Source organism: Trichechus manatus, unplaced genomic scaffold, assembly GCF_000243295.1.
Source record: "Trichechus manatus latirostris isolate Lorelei unplaced genomic scaffold, TriManLat1.0 scaffold00088, whole genome shotgun sequence".
NCBI classification, from domain to species: Eukaryota; Metazoa; Chordata; class Mammalia; order Sirenia; family Trichechidae; genus Trichechus; species Trichechus manatus.
In genome coordinates, this window is record NW_004444024.1 from 3,507,289 (window position 1) to 3,526,970 (window position 19,682).

The 19,682-nt window shown below is 40.0% G+C and overlaps 1 protein-coding gene across 1 annotated transcript in view; it reads left to right on the forward strand.

The window, feature by feature from the left end:
• Window positions 1–16,454, forward strand: part of MRPL48 (mitochondrial ribosomal protein L48) — a 73,792-nt gene extending 57,338 nt beyond the window's left edge. Inside the window, exons 5-8 of the mRNA XM_004382018.2 lie at window positions 2,627–2,796; window positions 13,013–13,115; window positions 14,459–14,548; window positions 15,587–16,454. Of these exons, the coding sequence (XP_004382075.2) occupies window positions 2,627–2,796; window positions 13,013–13,115; window positions 14,459–14,548; window positions 15,587–15,661 (438 nt within the window). The 3' untranslated portion in view covers window positions 15,662–16,454. The remainder of the gene's footprint in view (window positions 1–2,626; window positions 2,797–13,012; window positions 13,116–14,458; window positions 14,549–15,586) is intronic.
• The last annotated feature ends 3,228 nt before the right edge of the window (window positions 16,455–19,682 follow it).

A 19,682-nucleotide genomic window follows, 5' to 3' on the forward strand; every position in this document is an offset into this window, starting at 1 on the left:
CCTACAGGCTTCAGAGAAGCTCCTCCCCTCTCTGCTGGAAAATTTCAGCTGCTCCCCATTGCACTCTAGTCTTGAACATTCTTCACAGCTCTCACTGCAGTGCGGACTGACATAATGAGAAGTCCTGATTGCTGCATTTGACCACTGGTGTGGTGGGCTCTGTAGAAGAGACAGCCAGGCCTTGATGGTTGGTCACTAGAGGTTGGCTTCTCACTTATAGCACCCTGGGGGGCCACCTCTGTTAACAATGTTAATAATGCAGGGACTGCAGTGGAAAAACCCCAGTACTGGTTGTCAGGAGGTCTGGATTTTAGTTCGTGAGATCTATCCTGTCTGTGTGACTCTGGGGATGTTTTTAATATCTTTGGAATTCATATTCTTTACCTGCAAAGAAGAACTGGGACAAAATCATCTTTAAATTCCTGTTCTAAAATTCAAAAATGGTGACTCGTTACATGTTTTCTCTGTGTCAGGCCCCATGCTACAACTGTTGTAGGGGAAAAAACATCACAAAGTTGAGTAAAGCAAAAAGAAAGTTTCGTTTGGCATATATTCAAAAAGACAAAAGTGGGAAGCGGACAACCATGCTGCTAGAGCGTGTCTGCCTGAGTCCAAAGAATATTACAGAATAGGCAAGAGTGGGAAAACAGACAAGTATGCTGCCACAGCCATGTCTGCCCAGAGTCCAAAGAATATTACAAAATAGGCAAGAATGGGAAAATGGACAAATATGCTGCCACAGCAATGTCTGTTCAAGTCCCAGGAACCATTACAGAGCCATCAGTATATATTAACATTACAAATGAGCAAAACCATGGAAGCTTAGCCTTTCCAGATTGGCTAGAAACTGTGATCCTACATTTTGAATTGTCTTTCTTAACAATCACTGGTACAAGTTTCAGTAATGGCAGTCAGGAGGGTCTTCATTGGTCCATCAAATTTTCTATTCACTAAATGCTAGTAGAAAAAGATAAGAGTAGAAAGTCTTTTGTGTTCTGTTTGATTGGCTTTATGTGAAAGTGTCCCTAAAAGATATTTTCCAAGATTATCTTAGCTATTGTCTTTATACCTCAGGGCCCAGTTGATGTGTCCTTGTGAGTCCTTGTGGGCCTTTCTCCAGCTAGGTCACATTCTCTATGCTCAAGGACAGGGAATAGTAAGTCCAGTATTGTTTCCTAAATCACAACCAACCAACCAGTTGCCATTCAGTCGACTCTGACTCATGGCAACCCCATGTATGTCAGAGTAGAACTGTATTCCATAGGGTTTTCAGTGGCTGATGTTGGGGGAAGTAGATCACCAGGCCTTTCTTCCAAGGCACCTCTGGGCTACATATGCAGAATTTAAAAATGAAAATAATAATACTGTAACCGTTAAGATTTATTGAGTGTTTATATATGTGCCACATATTGTATTAACCACTCTATGTATTTTGTTGAATTCTCAAAACATCTCTGTGAGATAAGCTCTGTCATCAGTATTACTGACCTTGTGAAATGACCCAATACTTGGTCCTCCTCCTGTTTCCCTAAGTTGAGCTCCTGCTCTCTTAGGTTGACTTGGAGAGCAGTGGTATAAGAGAACCATTCCAGGTGCTCTGCCAGGAACAACTCTACTGAGGTTAGACAGGGGTGACTTAAGACATGTAAGTAGAGATAGATTTTTTTTTTTTTAAGAAAAATATTTCTACTGAATAGCAGAAGAGTCCCTGGGTAGTGCAAACGGTTAACACTCTTGGTTGCTAACCAAAACGATTGAAGGTTTAAGTCCACCAGAGGAGTCTCGGGAGAAAGTGTGGCAATCTACTTGCACAGGTTGGCATGTAGTGAAGCAATACTTTATATGAAAGGGAAAAAAAAAAAAAAAACACTGCCATTGAGTTGATTCCGACTCATAGCGACCCCGTAGGGTTTCCAAAGCCGTAAACCTCTGTGGAAGCAGACTGCCACATCTCTCTCCCACCGAGCTGCTGGTGGTTTCGAACCACTGACCTTTTGGTTAGCAGTGGATCGCTTTAACCACTGTGCCACCAGGGCTCCTTCTGAAAGGGAAAAGAAGAAATAAAATAATTTGTTCTTCTTTTCAGTTCTCAAAGGAGGAGTATATAGTTGCAAAATTTCAGAGCTAGAAGAGAACTAATTCTGTGCTGCCTAAATTGTTAAGATTCTGATGAAAGCCAAGGATTCTCTCCTCAAAAAAATGTGCCCACATATAATTTTGGGGATTCACAGACGCCTTGAAATCTCTCCATGGGTTGCATGTTAAGAGTCTTTGATTTAGCATAACCTCATCATTTTATAAATAGGGAAACTGAAGGCCAGAGATGGGAGATGAGTCACATAGCGAGTTTATAACAGAAGATAGTCATATACATTCATGTTAAAGTAATGCCAACAATATTCTCTTTCCTTTCGTTGGCGGGTGTCACAGCCTAGACCAGTAAGAGAAGTTGCCAGTCCTTCCTAGGAGAACTTCAGTTTATAGATAGGGTGACCAGACAGCAAAATGGTAAACAATTTGTTTATTTGAAAGACTGGTTTTTCTTTATATCAAGATGGTATGATTAGAATTTCTTGCATAATACCTTGATTTATTTTCTTTCTCTTTTTGTTTGTTTTCTGTTTAGCCCAAGAAGAAGAGGGGAAAAGTGGAAGTAAGACCCATTAATTTGGGGACAGATCATGAGTATGGTGTTGTAAACATTCACCTGACTGCATATGACATGGCCCTGGCAGAGAGTTATGCCCAATATGTTCACAACCTCTGCAATGATCTCTCCATTAAAGTTGAGGAAAGGTATGAAGTGTGCATGCTAGATATGAAGGGTGTCTTTGCATGGGATGTTCTTGGCATGGGTAGCGTGCTCTGATTTTTTTTTTTAACTCAAGGTTTTTTTGTTTTGTTTTGTTTTTTTAACAATTTTTTTTTTTAATCATGCTTTAAGTGAAAGTTTACAATTCAAGTTAGTTTCTCATACAGAAAATTATACACACATTGTTATGTGACCCTAGTTGCTCTCCCTATACTGTGACAGCACGCTCCTCCTTTCCACCCTGGATTTCCCGTGTCTGTTCAACCAGCTCCTGACCTTCTCTGCCTTCTCATCTTACCTCCAGACAGGAGCTGCCCATTTAGTCTCATGTATCTACTTCAGCTAAGAAGCACACTCTTCACAACTATCGTTTAATGTCCCATAGTCCAGTCTAGTCTTTGTCTGAAGAGTTGGCCTTGGGAATGGTTTTATTAACTCAAGTTTTTGAAATACGATTTACATGTAGTAAAATTCACTTTTTAGGTGTATAGTTCTGTGAATTTTGACAAATATATACGGTTGTGTAGCCACCACCACCACAGTCAAAATATAGAACAGTTCTATTTCCCCAAAAAGTTCCCCAGTGCCCAGATGTAGTCAGTCTCCTCCCTCCCACCCCCCAGTCCCTGGCAATCACTAATCATATTTTCTGTCCCTATTGTTTTGTATTGTTTTGTAGCTGTTTGTATCTGACCTCTTTTACTTAGCATAATGCTTCTGAGATTCATCTATGTTTTTGCAAGTATGTTATTGCTGAGTAGTATTCGATTGTATGGGTGGACCTTAACTAGCTTATCTATTCAGTAGCCGATGTACACTTGGGTTGTTTCCAGTTTATTGGTGATTATGAATAAAGCTGCTAGAGCATTCTTATATAAGTTTTGTGTGGCCATATCTTCTTTCCTCTTGGGTGATTACCTAGGACTGAAATTTTTAGATTGTATGTTAAGTATATATTAACTTTATAAGAAACTGCTGAACTGTTTTCCAAAGTGACTGCATCATTTTGTATTCCTACCAGCAATGCATGAGAGTTCCAGTAGCTCCTCTTCTTTGTCAGCACTTGGTGTTGTCATTTTTTTAAAAGCTATTCTAATAGGTATATTGTGCTATCTCATAGTAGTTTTAATTTGTATTTCCCTAATGAATAGTGATGTTGAGCATCTTTTCATGTGTTTATGCCATCTGTGTATTTTCTTTGGTGAAATGTCTTCAGATCTTTTATTCATTTTTGAAATTGGGTTGTGTGAGAGTTCTTTATATATTTTGGATACCAATTATTTTTCAGATATATGTTTTGCAAATAAGTGAATTTTGTATTTTGCAGATAAGTAATGTATTTTGCAGGTAAGTCAGTCTATGGATTATCTTTTCATCTTAACTGTATTTTGAAGAGCAGAAGTTTTTAAGTTTGATAATGTCCATTTATCAATTTTTTCTTCTATGGTTTGTGTTTTGGTGTTTTTGTTTAAGAGATCTTTGCCTTACCCAAGGTCACAAAGATTTTCTCCTATGTTTTCTTCTAAAAGTTCTATAGTTTTAAGTTTTACATTTCGGTTAATGATCCATCTTGAGCTATTTTTGCATATTGTGCAAGACTTTTTTTTTTTTTGCATATGGATGTCCAGTTGTTCCAACAACATTTTTTAAAAATATTTTATTTCTCCAATGAATTTCCTAAGCACCTTTGTTGAAAGTCTATTGACCATATACGTGGGTGTCTATTTCTTGACTCTATTCTGTTGCATTCATTTGTATATCTATTCTCATACCTTTATATGAGGGCAGACCTGGTTCGATTCCCAGCCAATGCACCTCAAGCCCAGCCACCACCCATTTGTCACTGGAGGCTTATGTGTTGCTATAATACTGAGCAGGTTTCAGCAGAGCTTCTAGACTAAAGTGGACTAGGAAGAAAGGCCTGGTGATCTACTTTCAAAAATCAGCCAATGAAAAATCCTGTGGATCACAACGGTCTGATCTGCAGTTGGACCAGGCAGTGTTTTGCCATTGTCATGGGGTTTCCATGAGTCAGGGACTGCCTGGATGGCAGCTAACAGTAACATACCAATATGTCACACTGTCTTGATTACTGTAAATTGAATACTAAAATTCCAACTTTGTTCCTCTTTTTCAAAATTGTTTTGACTATTTTAGGTCCTTTGGTTTTCTATATCAACTTTAAAATCAACTGATTTTCTACAGAAAAAAGCCTGATGGGATTTTGATTGTGATTGTGTTGAATCTGTGGATCAATCTGGGGAGAATTGTCCTCTTATTTTGAGTCCTCTGATTCATGAACTCTGTATATCTCTCCATTATTTAGGTATTCTTTGCCTGCTCTGCTTTTCATTTATTCCTTAGATTTGCTGAAAAACTGTAGGGGAAGGAAACAAACATTTACTGACTATCCACTCCAGGCCAGGCACTTCATGTATCTTATCTCAGCATTTCGCAAAGTGTGGGATGTCCTCTGGTTTGCCGTAAATAACATTAAATCACATGGTGAGAAATTTCTTCCCTTTTAAATTCTCATTCAACCTAATTTTGTCAAGAAAAAATTCTGAGTGTGCTGCTGGTATGGATTTAATACCAATCTAGCACTTCCTAATCTTCATAATAGAGAGAGGACCTCAGGCTTAGTCTTTGACAAGCAGTAGTGTCTAGATAGAATTTTATAACATTATTTTGTTTTCACTGTATTTATTTTTAACTTACCTTCTATTTATGGCAGCTGATAGTGGTTTTCCATTTACAGCACTAATGTTAAGTTTTTTTAAGTCAGGTTTTTTGAGGTGTAATTTACACTCAGTAAAATTCACCCGTTTTGTGAACAGTTCTAGGAGTTTTGAGAAATGTACACAGTTGAGTTAATACCATCATCATCAAAATATAAAACATTTCCATCATCCCAAAAAATTCCCTCCTGCTTCTCTGTAGTCAACTCCTTCCCTCACCCCCAGTCCTTGGCAACTACTGATCTTTTTGTCCTTGTAGTTTTGCCTTTTTCAGAACGTCGTCTAAATGGAATCATACGGTATTTATACTTTTTGAATTTCGTTTCTTTCAGTAGAGTAATGCATTTGAGATTCTTCCATGTTGTTCCCTGTATCAGCAGTTTGTTCCTTTTTGTTGCTGAGTGGCATTTCATTGGATAGATATACCACAGTTTGTTTATCCATTCATCAGCTGAAGAGCATTTGAGTTGTTTCTAGTTTTTGGCAATTATGAATTAAGCTACTATAAACATGTACAGGTTTTTATGAGAGTATAGTTTCATTTCTTTAGGAGTAGATTTCCGGGTTGGGTGGTAAGTATATGTTTACATTTATAAGAAACTTCCAGACTGTTTTCCAAAGTGACTATACCATTTTACATTCCCACCAGCAACATATAAGAATTCCAGTTGTTCCATATCTCAGATTTATTTTCAAAATTAATTTTAAAAAAAAGTTTATTTAATTAAAAATATTAAATAAATCATAGTTTAGGTGATTTACCATTATGGCATGGTAGTACACAGCACAGAATGTGGATATGGCAAAAATTATACTTCCTTACTCATTTCATTTTCACAACTCTATGACTTAAATGTTAGTATTTCCTTTCCATTTTACAGATGAGGAAACCAAGGCTCAGAAGTGTTAAGTAACTTGCCAAAAGTTGCAGAATGAGTAAGTTGCCTGGATTTAAACCTGGTTCTGCCTGACCACAGTATTTTTAATTATAAAAGATCTTATTTTAAGTTCTTAGCCAAATTTGAAACTTTTAAACCTTTAAAACTTTTAAACCTTTATAACCTAGAATGTAACTATGCTAAAAGTGCTCTTTAGAAGATTTGATAATAAACTATGACTTTTAACTCTCACAGCTGACATTACTTCACTTGTTTTAGGCCTAGGGATGTGCTTTATCTTTTTCTAATGCCCCAGAGAGTTGGTTCAGCACTTGGCAACACACCTCTATCATGGCATTTAGTGCCCTGGGTCATATGATCTGTTTACATATCAGTACCTCTCTCCCCTGCCCCCAATCTGTGCATTCCTTCTAGATGAGGACTGTGTTCTTTATTTCCTCAGCACCTAACACAAGGCCTGCCACAGTTAGTCAACTGCCACAGGATCTTAAACATGACTACACAATCCAGTTATGTGGTATACTTTTCCTAAAGTTTAATGAATATGCTTTTAATTAATTAAAAATCTGTTAACTGAGCCTCTGCTTGCTATGTGCTGGGCACTGTACTCAGCATTCAGGCTGGAGGATACTGACATGAATCTGACATAGACCCTTATTTCAGAGAGTATGTATGCGTAACACACACACAGAAGTAATTATAACATTATGTGGAAGGTAGTAAGTGAAAGGTAAAGTGTAATGTCAGTTCAAGGAGGCAGAATAGCATGTAGTTTAGAGCAATGCTTCTCAAAGTACCGCTCTGCAAGGTTATCAGATTATGCCAAAATGTACATTAATACTTGGCTTCCTTCATCAAGAAAGTCTTGCTATTAAAAAAAAGTCAACCGAATTAAACTGTGTTAAAGTGACTGGTGAATGCTCCTCATCTTGTTATGGACTTATAACAAGCAGTTTGCTCACCTGTAGCTTGTCTGTGGACTACACTTTGAGTAACAAGTTGTTAAGAGTATAAGCTCTGAAATCAAACTGCCCACATTCAATTCAAATTCTAGCTCCACCAGTAACTAGCTTTATTATTTTGGGCAATTCTGAATCTCAGTTTCCTCATTTGTATAATGGGGAGGATAATTTTCCTATTTCACTGAGTTCTGAGAAGTAAATAAGATATTACATAACAGCACTTAGCAGAGAGACTGGCACATTATAAACACTCTGTAAATAATATTATTCTTATTAATAATGAATGAAGATGTTTTTTCAGCTAGCAGGGGTGAGGGGTAGTGTCTCAAAGGTTATACTGGCAAAGAGGCATTAAATATGTCATTTATAGAATTTTGCTATCATATCTACAGTGGATCAACTTCCTGGAATGGTGCTTTAAACATTGAAAAGGACTCTTTTTAAAGATGTTACTCATTAAACTTGACCATAAAAAGCCCTGAGTGCATTTGAGTGAAGGCAGGAAGGCAGTAACACTTGAGCACCTACTGTCAGTCAGGTGCTCTGCTAAGTCATTTTTTTTGTATATTATCTTAATTCAAGAAAGCACCTTGCATAGAGTAGATCAAAGCATGAACTCTGGAGCCACACTGCCTAGGTTTTACTCTTGCTCTGCTATATTCTTACTGTGTGACATTGGGCAGTTTACTTAATCTCTTTGTGCCTTGGTTTCCTTATCTCTAAAATGAGGTTAATAGAAATGCCTACCTAAGAAGGCTGTAGTGAAAATTAAGGAAGTTAATATATGTAAAGTACTTGTGTGGGCTGCTGTTATTATTATTTTTGAGGTTTGCCCGTAGTCATACACCTAATAAGTGGCAAGGTTTGAATTTGATCCTAGTTTTTTCCAGTTCTCGATTCCCTCTAACCAGTTCTTCACATGGTAGTTAAGGTGATCTTTCTAGAATGGAAATATGATTATGTCACTCTCCCATTTAAAATCCTTCCATGGCTTTCCATCCCCTAAGGATCAAAATAGAAGTTTCTTACATGGCTTGCTAGGTGCCCCATGGCCTGGGCTTGCCTGTTTTGCCTTAACTCGCACCTCTCTCATCCCTTCTTCTACTTCCAGTCACACTGACTTTGTTTTTGTCCCTTCCCACCTCAGGACCTTTGCATATGTTCTCTAAAGCTTAGAATACTCTGCCCCTTTCACCTAACTCTGACATTTTCTTAGGCTTCATCTTGAATGTTACTTCTTCAGGGGACTCCGTTAAGTTAGGTCCTTCTGCTATGTATTTAGAAGTAAAGGATATATTACTTCTCTTTCATATCATTCATTCCTTACCATTATAATTACTTGACTATTATTGGTATTCTCTACTAGACTCTAAGCTCTGTGAGGCAAGGACTGTTTCTGACTTTGGAGTCCTGGTGGTGCAGTGGTTAAGAGCTCAGCTGCTAACCAAAAGGTTGGCAGTTTGAATCACCAGCCGCTCCTTTGAAACCCTGTGGGGCAGTTCTGCTCTGTCCTGTAGGGTCGCTGTGAGTCGGAATCGATTCGATGGCGGTGGAACAGGTTTCTATCTTCAACAGTCGTCTAACCCTAGGGCCTTGCCTAGTACCTGACACATAGTAGGCAATGAATAAGTAATTGTTCAGTTGGATTAAGTTCTAACAGGCATAAACATGAGTCCTAGAACAACTGAATGTGCTACTTTTTGCCATTTTCCTAGCTCTTTGCTCCAAATTTCACAGAGCATAAAGAGATACTTGTTTTTAGCAACAAATTTCTCTGCATTGATTCAGGCTTTAGACCATTATATTGTTAAGCAGTCTCACTGCCCAATTTTTCAGAGATGAAATGATTTTCTTTTCTTCTGATTTTTATTTCATCTTGATCCATTTTTCCTCTGGGAGTCAGGGGTAGGGATGACAGCCTTGACCTTGAGATGGAAAGCAATGTGCTGGCTTTTGTTCTGAGAATGGTTGGCTTGCTGCAGCTGCAGCTTACCCAGAGAAAGAGGAAAGGAAGAGGCCTTTCACACAGGTCCCTTAATTTGCCTGCACCCTGCCTGGGGATATGGAAATCTTTCTCATATGGGAGCAGCTTCTGCACCTGGTTCTCTTTGGGGGCCTCTCATGCTTCCTTGCCCTTGTAGATACTGCTGCACTTTCTTGGAATGCCCTCCAAGCAAACATCTATACTCATTCTTTTTTTTTTTTAATTGTGCTTTAGGTGAAACTTTACAGAGCAAATTAGTTTCTCATTCAACAATTTACACACAAATTGTTTTGTGACATTAGTTGCAATCCCCATGAAGTGTCAACACTTTCCCATTCCCCACTCCAATTCCCTGTTTCCATCTGTCCATTTTTCCTGTCCTTTCCTGCCTTCTCATCATTACTTTTGGGCAGGTGTCACCCTTTTGGCGTTGTATACATGATTGAACGAAGAAGCATGTTCCTCACGTGTGCTGTTGTTTGTTTTATATACCTGTCTAATCTTTGGCTGAAGGGTGGACTTCAGGAGTTATCTTCAGTTCTGAGTTAGAAGGGTGTCCGGGGCCATAGTCTCAGGGGTTCTTCCAGTCTCAATCAGATCAGTAGGTCTGGTCTTTTGTGTGTGTGTGTGTGAATTTGAATTTTGTTCTACATTTTCCTCCTGCTGTGTCTGGGACCCTCTATTGTGATCCCTGGCAGAGCAGTTGGTGGTGGTAGCCTAGCTGGGTACCATCTAGTTCTTCTGGGCTCAGGCTGGTGGAGGCTGTGGTACTTGTGGTCCGTTAGTCCTTTGGACTAATATTTCCCTTGTGTCTTTGGTTTTCTTCATTCTCCTTCACTCTGGGCATTATGGGACTAGTAGATGTGTCTTAGATGGCTGTTTACAAGCTTTTAAGACCCCACTTGCTACTCACCAAAGCAGGATGTAGAACATTTTCTTTATGAACTTTATTATGCCAGTTGACCTAGATGTCCCCCTCTACCATGGTCCCCAGTAACTCAGTCCCTAAGGGTATTTGGATGTGTCTGTGAAGCTTCTGTGACTTTGCCTTGGTCAGGCTGTGCTGACTTCCTCTATATTGTGTACTGTCTTTCCCTTCAGCAAAGTTAACACTTATCTACTATCTAGTTAATGATTTTCCCTCCCCAACCTACCCTTCCCTTGTAACCATCAAAGATTGTTTTCTTTCTATGTATAAACCTTTTCTTGAGTTTTTATAATGGTGGTCTCATACAATATTTGTCCTTTTGTGATTGACTTATTTCACTCAGCGTAATGCTCTCCAGATTCATCCATGTTGTGAGATATTTCGTGGATTCATCATTGTTCTTTATCATTGCATAGTATTCCATTGGGTGTATGTACCATAATTTGTTTATCCATTCATCTGTTGATGGACACTTAAGTTGTTTCCATCTTTTTGCTATTGTGAATAATGCTGCAGTGAACATGGGAATGCATGTGTCTATTCGTGTGACAGCTCTTACTTCTCTAGAATATATTCCTAGTAGTGGGATTGCTGGATCATATGGTATTTCTATTTCTAGCTTTTTAAGGAAGCACTATATTGCTTTCCATAGTGGTTGGACCATTTTACATTCCCACCAACAGTGTATACTCATTCTTTACATTTTGGTAAAGCACTACCTCACCTGTGAAGCCTTCCCTGAGCCCCCCTTCTCTCCCTCTTGTTCCTGTAATATTCAGTACACACCTCTTATTGTCCTTGTCTTACTGTACTGCAGATGTTTGTGTATTTACCTGTCTCTCTATTACACTCTTGGTGTGCTCCTTGAAAGCATAAACTGTGTATTGCCCACTAGAGTGCCGGGGCAGAACCGGCTCCCAGTAAATGTTTTTTGAATGAATCAGTAAACAAATTAATGAAATTTTGCTGAAGTAAGTGGCAAGGAGGGAGAACTCCCATTTTAGTCAATCTTACCTGCAGAATGCCCGAAAAGAAAATAGCTTTTTACTTTTCTGAAAGTTTTTATATAATTATTTTATTTGATCTTCATAACAAGTCTATGAATGTGTTCCCTTTTTTTCCCCCCCTAAGGGAAGTTATTACCGTATTTGAATTGGAAGAAGAGGAGATTGAAGATTGTGCTGAAAAGTGGGAGGGGATGTTATTTAGGGAGGCTACCTGGAAGAGTTTGCAATACTAAACATTACTGACTGCTTAGTTAATGGGCATTGTATGCCAGGCAAGTTACTCATGTAATTTCATTTAATCAATGCAACAACCCTCTGAACTGGGTATTATTATCTTCACTTTATAGCTGAAGAAACTGAGACTCAGAGAACTGAATTAATTTGCCCAAGGTCAAATAGGTAATAAGTGGCAGAGCCATTATTTGAATCCAGGACTGATCTTTTGTCTCTAACCCATTCTTCATTCCACCAAACTGCTTTCATTTTGTAGAGGTTCATCTGTAGAGGGCCATGCCCCTTGCTATTAATTAGTGAAATTTGTGAGGCATGGGAGCTCTGGTTGTGCAGTGGTTAAGAGCAGTTTGAATCCACCAGCCGCTCTTTGGAAATCCTATGGGGCAGTTCTACTCTGTCCTATAGGGTCGCTATGAGTCAGAATCGACTCAACAGCAATGGGTTTGTTTTTTTTTGTTTGTTTGTTTTGTAAGGCATGAGAATTCAGGAATTCTACTGTGTAAATTATTTTACTTATCTTTACTTCGATGAACTTTTTTGGATAAGATGAAGACAACACTAATACCATGTTTCTCTGTAGTCATTAGTGTTATCACACCTGGTCCTTTCAATAGTCTATTTATATAGGCCCAATTGTAAGCCCATTTATACTGAGACCCAGAGACAAAGTGAATTGCCTAAATAAATACAGCTAGTAAGTGTCAGGGCCAAGACTTGACTCCAAGTCCAGTATTCTTTTCGCTGCAGCATGTGGATCTACTAAAGCTGATTATAGTAAGCATAGGCTCTACAACAGTAGATCTCAACCCAGGGCTATTTTGCCCCCACAGGGGACATTTGACAAGGTCTGGAGACAATTTTGATTGTCACCACTGGGGGAGGAGGGTGCTATTGGCATCCAGCGGGTACAGGTTAGGGATGCTGCTAAAGATCCTATAAGGCATAGGTCAGCCCCCAACAACAAAGAATTATCTGGTCCAAAATGTCAGTACTGCTGAGGTTGAGAAACCCTGCACTAGAACAATTGAGTTTCATTTATTTCTCCAGAAGAGATGAAGTACCTAAGGTTAGCCTCCAAAGCGTGCCTAATGATGAACCTAATTCTTTTAGAACTGGCAGTTCTTCAGTAGCTACAAATACTTATTAATTACCAAATTTTATGCAGATCATTGTATTAGGCATGACTGGGGACACAGAAAGGTATTAAACATAGTCTCTATCCTCAGGAAGTTTAGAGACTTCTGGGGGGCTGTTTAAAGAGATCTGTTTACTTTGCTCATGGTTGTAGATAAACTCTTAGTTGGCTTAGCTTCCTCTGGATTCCAGGAGCTACTGCATGCAGTAGTGGTGTACCCAGCCAGGGGCTGCCCTGATTAAAGTGGTGTTAAGTGCTGTTGCTGCTGCTGGTTAAGGGAACCCTCCCAATAATTGACTTCTCCTTCCTACAGTTATGCATTGCCCACGAAAACCGTGGAGGTGTTGCGGCTACAGGACCAAGGCAACAAAACGTTCCTGGACTCAGTCCTTACCACCCATGAGCGAGTGGTTCAGGTAGGCACTCTGAGAGCAACTCAAAATGTATTTACTTCTCCTGGTTATTCTCCCTGCTCTTTTTTTTTTTTTTTTCCAATTATTATGGTAAAATATACATAAAATTTGCTATTTTAACCATTTTGAGTGTACAGTTCAGTGGCATTAAGTATGTTCACTATGTTGTACAACCATCACAACTGTCTATTTCCAGATTTTTTCTATCATCTCAAAGAGAAACTCTGTATCCATTAAACAATAACTCCCCATTACTCCCTCCCTCCAGCCCCTGGTAACTTCTATTCTACTTTCTGTCTTTATGAATTTCCCTATTCTGGACATTTCATATAAATGGAATCATGCAATATATGGCCTTTTGTGTCTGGTTTATTTCACTTAGCATAACGTTTTCAAGGTTCATCCATGTTGTAGCATGTATCAATACTTCATTCCTTTTTATTGCCAAATAATATTCCATTATATGGACATCACCCCTTTTTGATCCATTCAAGAAACATCAGCAAGGTAATGAGAGGAGTATTAAGGCGGTAATACCTTAAATCCATGCTAATTTTTAAAATAACTAAAGTACTTACAAACTTTGGTTCTTTGAATATTATTAGGAAAAAATTATTTTCGATACATCTTATGACACGTCTGACTTGCCACTGAGGCCTGTAGGATAAAATTTGAGCCCTGTAGACTAGCACTCAAGTGCCTTCATAATTATCCTGTGTTTCCTTTTCACATCCCATTCACTCTAGCCACACATGGAGGTACTTTTAATTCCCCGAATACTGTGTTATGCCTCCACATCTTCCAGAATGCTGTTTCCTCTGTCTTGAAAACCCTCAAGACCACTGTTGAATTCTCCCTGTTTAATCCTGGTTTTCTTCAAGACTTCACCCAGATGTTACCTCTTCTGGAAACTTTCTTTGACCTCCCTTGATTGAGTCGGGTAGATATTTCTCTTGTGGGTTCCCGCAGCTCTCTGTATGCCCTTCTATCACACTTCTGATTCACCTCTGGATTCTCAGCACAGGATCTGACACCAGTCAGGTTCTGGTCAGTGTGGGTAAACCTGAGTTGAATCAGAAAGTCAGCCTGGACTTGATAACCTCTTGATTCTGTTATGACACCTCCTATAGGAGGAGATATTGGCAGTGACCATCTCAGCAAGCAGACACCTTGGCAGATAGCAAGGGAAATCCTATAGAGGCTGGGCTCAGAAACCAGCTCTGGGTGTTGAACCTCCAACCTAAGCCTCTAGCTCTGCTGGAGCTAGCATTTGAGTTCATGCCATCCCTGCCCAGCCACCTGGTTTTCAAGGTCCTCCCTTAGCAGCATCTCCTTTCCTTTTGCAGATCAGTGGCTTGAGTGCTACATTTGCCGAGATTTTCTTGGAAATAATCGGAAACAATCTTCCTGAAGGAGTCAAATTGTCAGTGAAGGAGGTAGGTATTAGTTTGGGAAGAGAGCCCCCTGGTGGCCTAACTGTGTTCAAAATGTGGATTAAGTTGTAGGGGTGCTAAGAGCATCTGGACTGCCTGGCTTTAGAAACAACTGGGAAAAACGGTTAATTTAGCCCAGATAGTAACCAGAAAAGGTGCCACAGGGTCATTATTTTGGCTCTTCTGAGGTAACAGGGATGATGCTTTATGGACCACGGGAGCTGACCTCATTCTGAAGTTAGGGGTGAGCTCATGACAGCCCAAAATTCCCTCCTTTCAGTTAGTTGTATACCAGAAAGAACACGGTTTAAGATTAAAGTACAGTTTAATAAATCAGAACAGAAATATGAAAATGTACTTTTGAGAGAAGATTCCTGGGCCTACTAGGCTTGACTGTATGTAGCCTGACTGAATATATTCAGTAAAGAATGTTAGAAGGAAGTTTGGTGGGGCATGGAAAACTTGAAAAACATTAGGAGCCTTAGACTAAATGCTGAGTATTCTGGTCCTGTTGCCAAGATAATCCTTACAATGACACAGATATATCAGGTCATCTTAGACCAGTGCCGTTTGCTTCATCCAGCTCCCCTTGTTCTGAGTTCATGCTTGCCAAGCCTCTTCTGCTTGTTTTTTGGTTTCACATAGATCTATATACAGGGAGAGAATATGCTGGTCATGCTGACTTCAAATAATCCTGTTCCGGTGACTCTTATCTCTGTTGTAATTGATAATTTGGCATTCTCTCTCTCTCTCTCTTTTTTCTTTAGTGCCTCTGGTGTGATACTTCAGTTTTCTGGCATTAGTTCTTTCTGTGCCTGTCTTCTGTCATCAGACTATGAGTTTGTTGAAGGCAAGGAGGAAATCTGATTTAACTTTGAATCCCTAGCACCTAATATAATGTCTGGTACATATTAGACACTCACTAAAAGTTGAATGTGAATCATTCTCTGCAGAACTGGCTGATGGGTCCTTTTTGGTTGCTGTGCATATTTGTGTAATGAAAAGCTCTATAGTAATTCCCACTTACTTTCTTCTTCCCAGCACACTGAAGAAGACTTCAAGGGAAGATTCAAAGCTCGTCCAGAACTGGAAGAACTGTTGGCCAAATTGAACTAGCACGCTGTGGACCCTTTTGTGCCAGCACTGGTGATACTGAGTGCTAAAAAGAAGAGCTTCTGGGATGGTCAGAGTTAAGCAGGAGACTGTGGCTCTTAGATCTCATGAGTACCCATTCTCACAGTCAGGGATGCACCTTCTCTCCTCTGTGGTATGGCTGTGCTTGCCGTTTGTCAACCACTTTCCTTTAAGCTAACCCCAGGTGTCCTCCATCTAATAAAAATCTGCTATGAAATCGGCCCAGCCTGTGCAGGATCTTTAACTAAGGGATGCTATTTTCTCTTCGCCTGGTGCTTTAGCACAAAAGCATTCTCTCCGTCAGTATTTCTCCAATTAGAGTGAACTTATTCTTTAAAGTAATCTGGCATGGAGTCCTTTAGTGAAGCAGAGGATCGTAACATAAGTAAACTCCGCATGGGTGGAAGTCATGGGGAGGGACATTTTGGGTTTGTATATGAAAAAACTAGATAGAATTAGGGTCTGACCATAACCCTAAGTATAAAAATTGCTTTATTGGGTAGTGAATGCCTTGCTATAAGTATTCGGGCAGATGTTACATAACTGCTAAATAGGATTGCTCAGAATGAGTTTAAGCAAAGAATTAAAGGATGCTCTTGGTCATGGGTCAGGAAACTACTGCCTATGAGCCAAATCTCACCCATCCCCTGTTTTTTGTAAATAACGTAAAGGTTTATTGGAACACAGCTGTGTTCATTTGCTTATATATTGTCTACGGCTGCTTTCATGCATCAGAATCACCGGGAGGGCTTTTTAAAACACAGTTTGCTGGGCTCTGCCACCCAGATTTTCTTGTTTAGTAGGTCTGGAGTGAGGTCCTAGAATTTGCATTTCTTACAAGTTTCCATGTTAGCAGATGCTGCGGGTTCAGGGTTACCTCTTTGAGACCTACTAATCTAGGTGATCTCTCATGTTCTTCCTATTCTGAGCATTAAAGCATTCATATTTTTGTGCATAGTAACTATCATGTATTGAGCTAGACGCTGTGCTTGGTGCTACATTAGTGCTAATCCTCAAAATAGTCTTTCAGGATGCGTATATGAGTGTGCATGTGAATGGGTGTCTCTGTGTGTAAAAGTTGTGTGTGTGTGTGAGGGCACAAGAGTATCTGAGTATGTGTATGTGTATGAATGTGACTGTATCTTACATTTATTGAGCTCTCCTGTGCTTTATCTGGATTATCCTTGAGGATGGTGGTATTATCATCTCAGTTTTACAGAGCAAGAAACTGAGGTTTGGAGAAATGAAGTGACTTTCTAGTGTCATACAGCTAGTAAGTGGCAGACCTCTTCCCCTGCCACCCCACTGTTTCTCTGGGGTACCCCCGCATAGAGGTCTGTGGGCACTCAGAGCATTCTCAGCATTGGATATACTTTTCTGAAACTCAGCAGCTTCAGTCCTAAAGTTATTCTGGTTTCTTTACCTTGGTCTTCAAAGGCAATAAAAGGAAACTCAGATTTCTTCCCAAGTGCAGCACTAAGGGAGGGCTGTCAAGGTAGCAGGTGCCCTCGATTAAAATGCTTCTCTTCCTTGGGGTCTGAGCATTCAAGTTGAAGGCTCAGCAAGTCAGAACTTTCAAGTGAACCCTGCTGGGAGTGTAGGTAGAATTTTCCAGGTGAGGACTGATGTTTTGGTTGTAGAATTGCACATCCCTGGGTCTCTTTTAGGGAAGATAAAAGAGCAGCAGCTAATACATGAATGTAAAGCTAGGGAATGTATAGTGACACAGAAAGGCAAATAAACACATATACAGAAACACATATTAAAAAAAAAAAAAAACCCGGTGCTGTCAAATCAATTCTGACTCATAGAGACCTATAGGACAGAGTAGAACTGCCCCTTAGAGTTTCCAAGGAGCGCCTGATGGATTCGAACTGCCGACCTTTTGGTTAGCAGCCGTAGCCCTTAACCACTACACCACCACATGTATAGACAGATGCATATATAAATGTTTATATATAAATACCTATATATACCTATGTATCTCTCTTTCCCATATCGCATGGACAATGGGCAATGTCACATGGACTCCATTTAGGAGGAAACACAGCAGTCTTTTCCAGTTGCCCAGTTTAGGAAGTTACCGATATTGGAAGCAAGACTCAGGATTTCATAAATTCACAAGATACTAGATATAGAGCTAAAGGACCTTAAGAATCAGTCAGCCTAACCCTGTCTTGTAGTGAGTGCAGGCTAGAGGCCCAGAGAGATCAGTACTTTGACCGAGGTCACTGGGTACATCACTGGCGGGAGCAGGATCCAGATCTCTTGATTCTCAGTCCATCCTTTTCTGTTACATCACGAGTGATGAGTCAGGTTTATCTCCTAAATCAGAGGTGGCTGGATTCTGTCACCTTGGAGCTCCTGTGTCACTGACCTATTTGATTTATCCTCTCACCAGAGTCAAAGGGCTTTTGTTGCTTATGATGAGCCTGTCCTGAGACAAAGGAAATTGCTTTTAATGTCTTATCCTGGCAAGAGGGATGGGAGATAGTCTCATTGCTAGAACCTTAGGGCTACAAAACAATTATGAAGTTATTTTGATATCTCTAGAGTGAGACCCAGAGGGAAATGGACTTTCTTAGGATCACATGGCACTGAAATCAAATGGAACACTAGTTCTCCTGGCTCTAGGTTGGAAATACCTCCTTCTCCCTCACTGAGGCAGCTATTATAAGGAAAAGAGGCAGACAAACCTGGTTAATGCCTGGTTTCTACATTTATTAGTTTTGAGGCCTCTGGAAAATTATTTTAACCTCATTGAATCTCAGTTTTCTGATCTGTAAAATGGGGGTAATCCTTTTTTAGGGTTTTGTGATGGTTAAGGCTGTGTGTCAACTCGGCTGGGCCATGATTCTCAGTGGTTTGGCAGTTATGATGTAGTCTGGCAGCAATGTAATGATGTAATCACCTCCATAATGAAATCTGATATAATGTAATCACTTCCATGATGAGATCTGCTATGAGCAGTCAGTCAGCTGAAAGGGAGTTTTCTTGGAGGTGTGGCTTGCACCCAATATATGTGGACTTTCTGGCAAAGCTCGCTGGCTTTCGCTAGTTCTGGATCCTCATCTGACATCTGGTTCTTGGGACTTGAGCTAGCAGCTTACCTGCCGATCTTGGGATTCGTCAGCCTCTGCAGCCTGTGAGCCAGTGACCTGCCATCTTACCTGCCAGTCTTGGGATTTGTCAGCCTCTGCAGCCTGTGAGCCAGTGACCTTCCATCTTACCTGCTGATCTTGGGATTCATTGGCCTCCGCAGCCTGTGAGCCAGAGGCCTGCCGTCTGACCTGCCAATCTTGGGTTAGCCAGCCCCTGCAGCTTCGTGAGTCAGGAGAAGCCCCCAGCCTGATCTACAGACTTGGGACCTTCCAGCCTCTACAACTGTGTGAGCCATTTCCTTGATATAAATCTCTCTCTCTATATATATATATATGTATATGCTTCACCAGTTTTATTTCTCTAGAGAACCCAGTCTAAGACAGGGTTTAAGATGGAGATAATGGGCTAGCAAGTGCTCAGTAAACGTTAGATCCCTTCCATTCTAAAGTTCTTCAACATACTTTTTAAAGTTATTTTTTTCATTTAAATACAGCTTGATCAGTTTTAAAAATGCATCTATCCATATAACCCACACATCTATCAAGATAAAGAACATTTCCATGACCCCAGAAATTTCCCTCATATTCTTTCACATTCTTTTCCAGAAGCATCCATTAATCTCATTTCTATTACCATAGATTCGTTTTGCCTATTCTAGGGCTACATATAAATGGAATACCATACAGTATGTGGAAACTTGTGGCATAGTGGTTAACAGTTACGGCTGCTCACACACTACAGGGGAAGTCAGCACAACTGGACTAAACTGAAGCTAAGAAGTTTCCTGAGTACAATCAAACACTTTGAGGGACAGAGTAGCAAGGGTGGGGATCTGGGGACCATGCTTTCAGGGGACATCTAGGTCAACTGGCATAACAAAGTTTATTAAGAAAATGTTCTT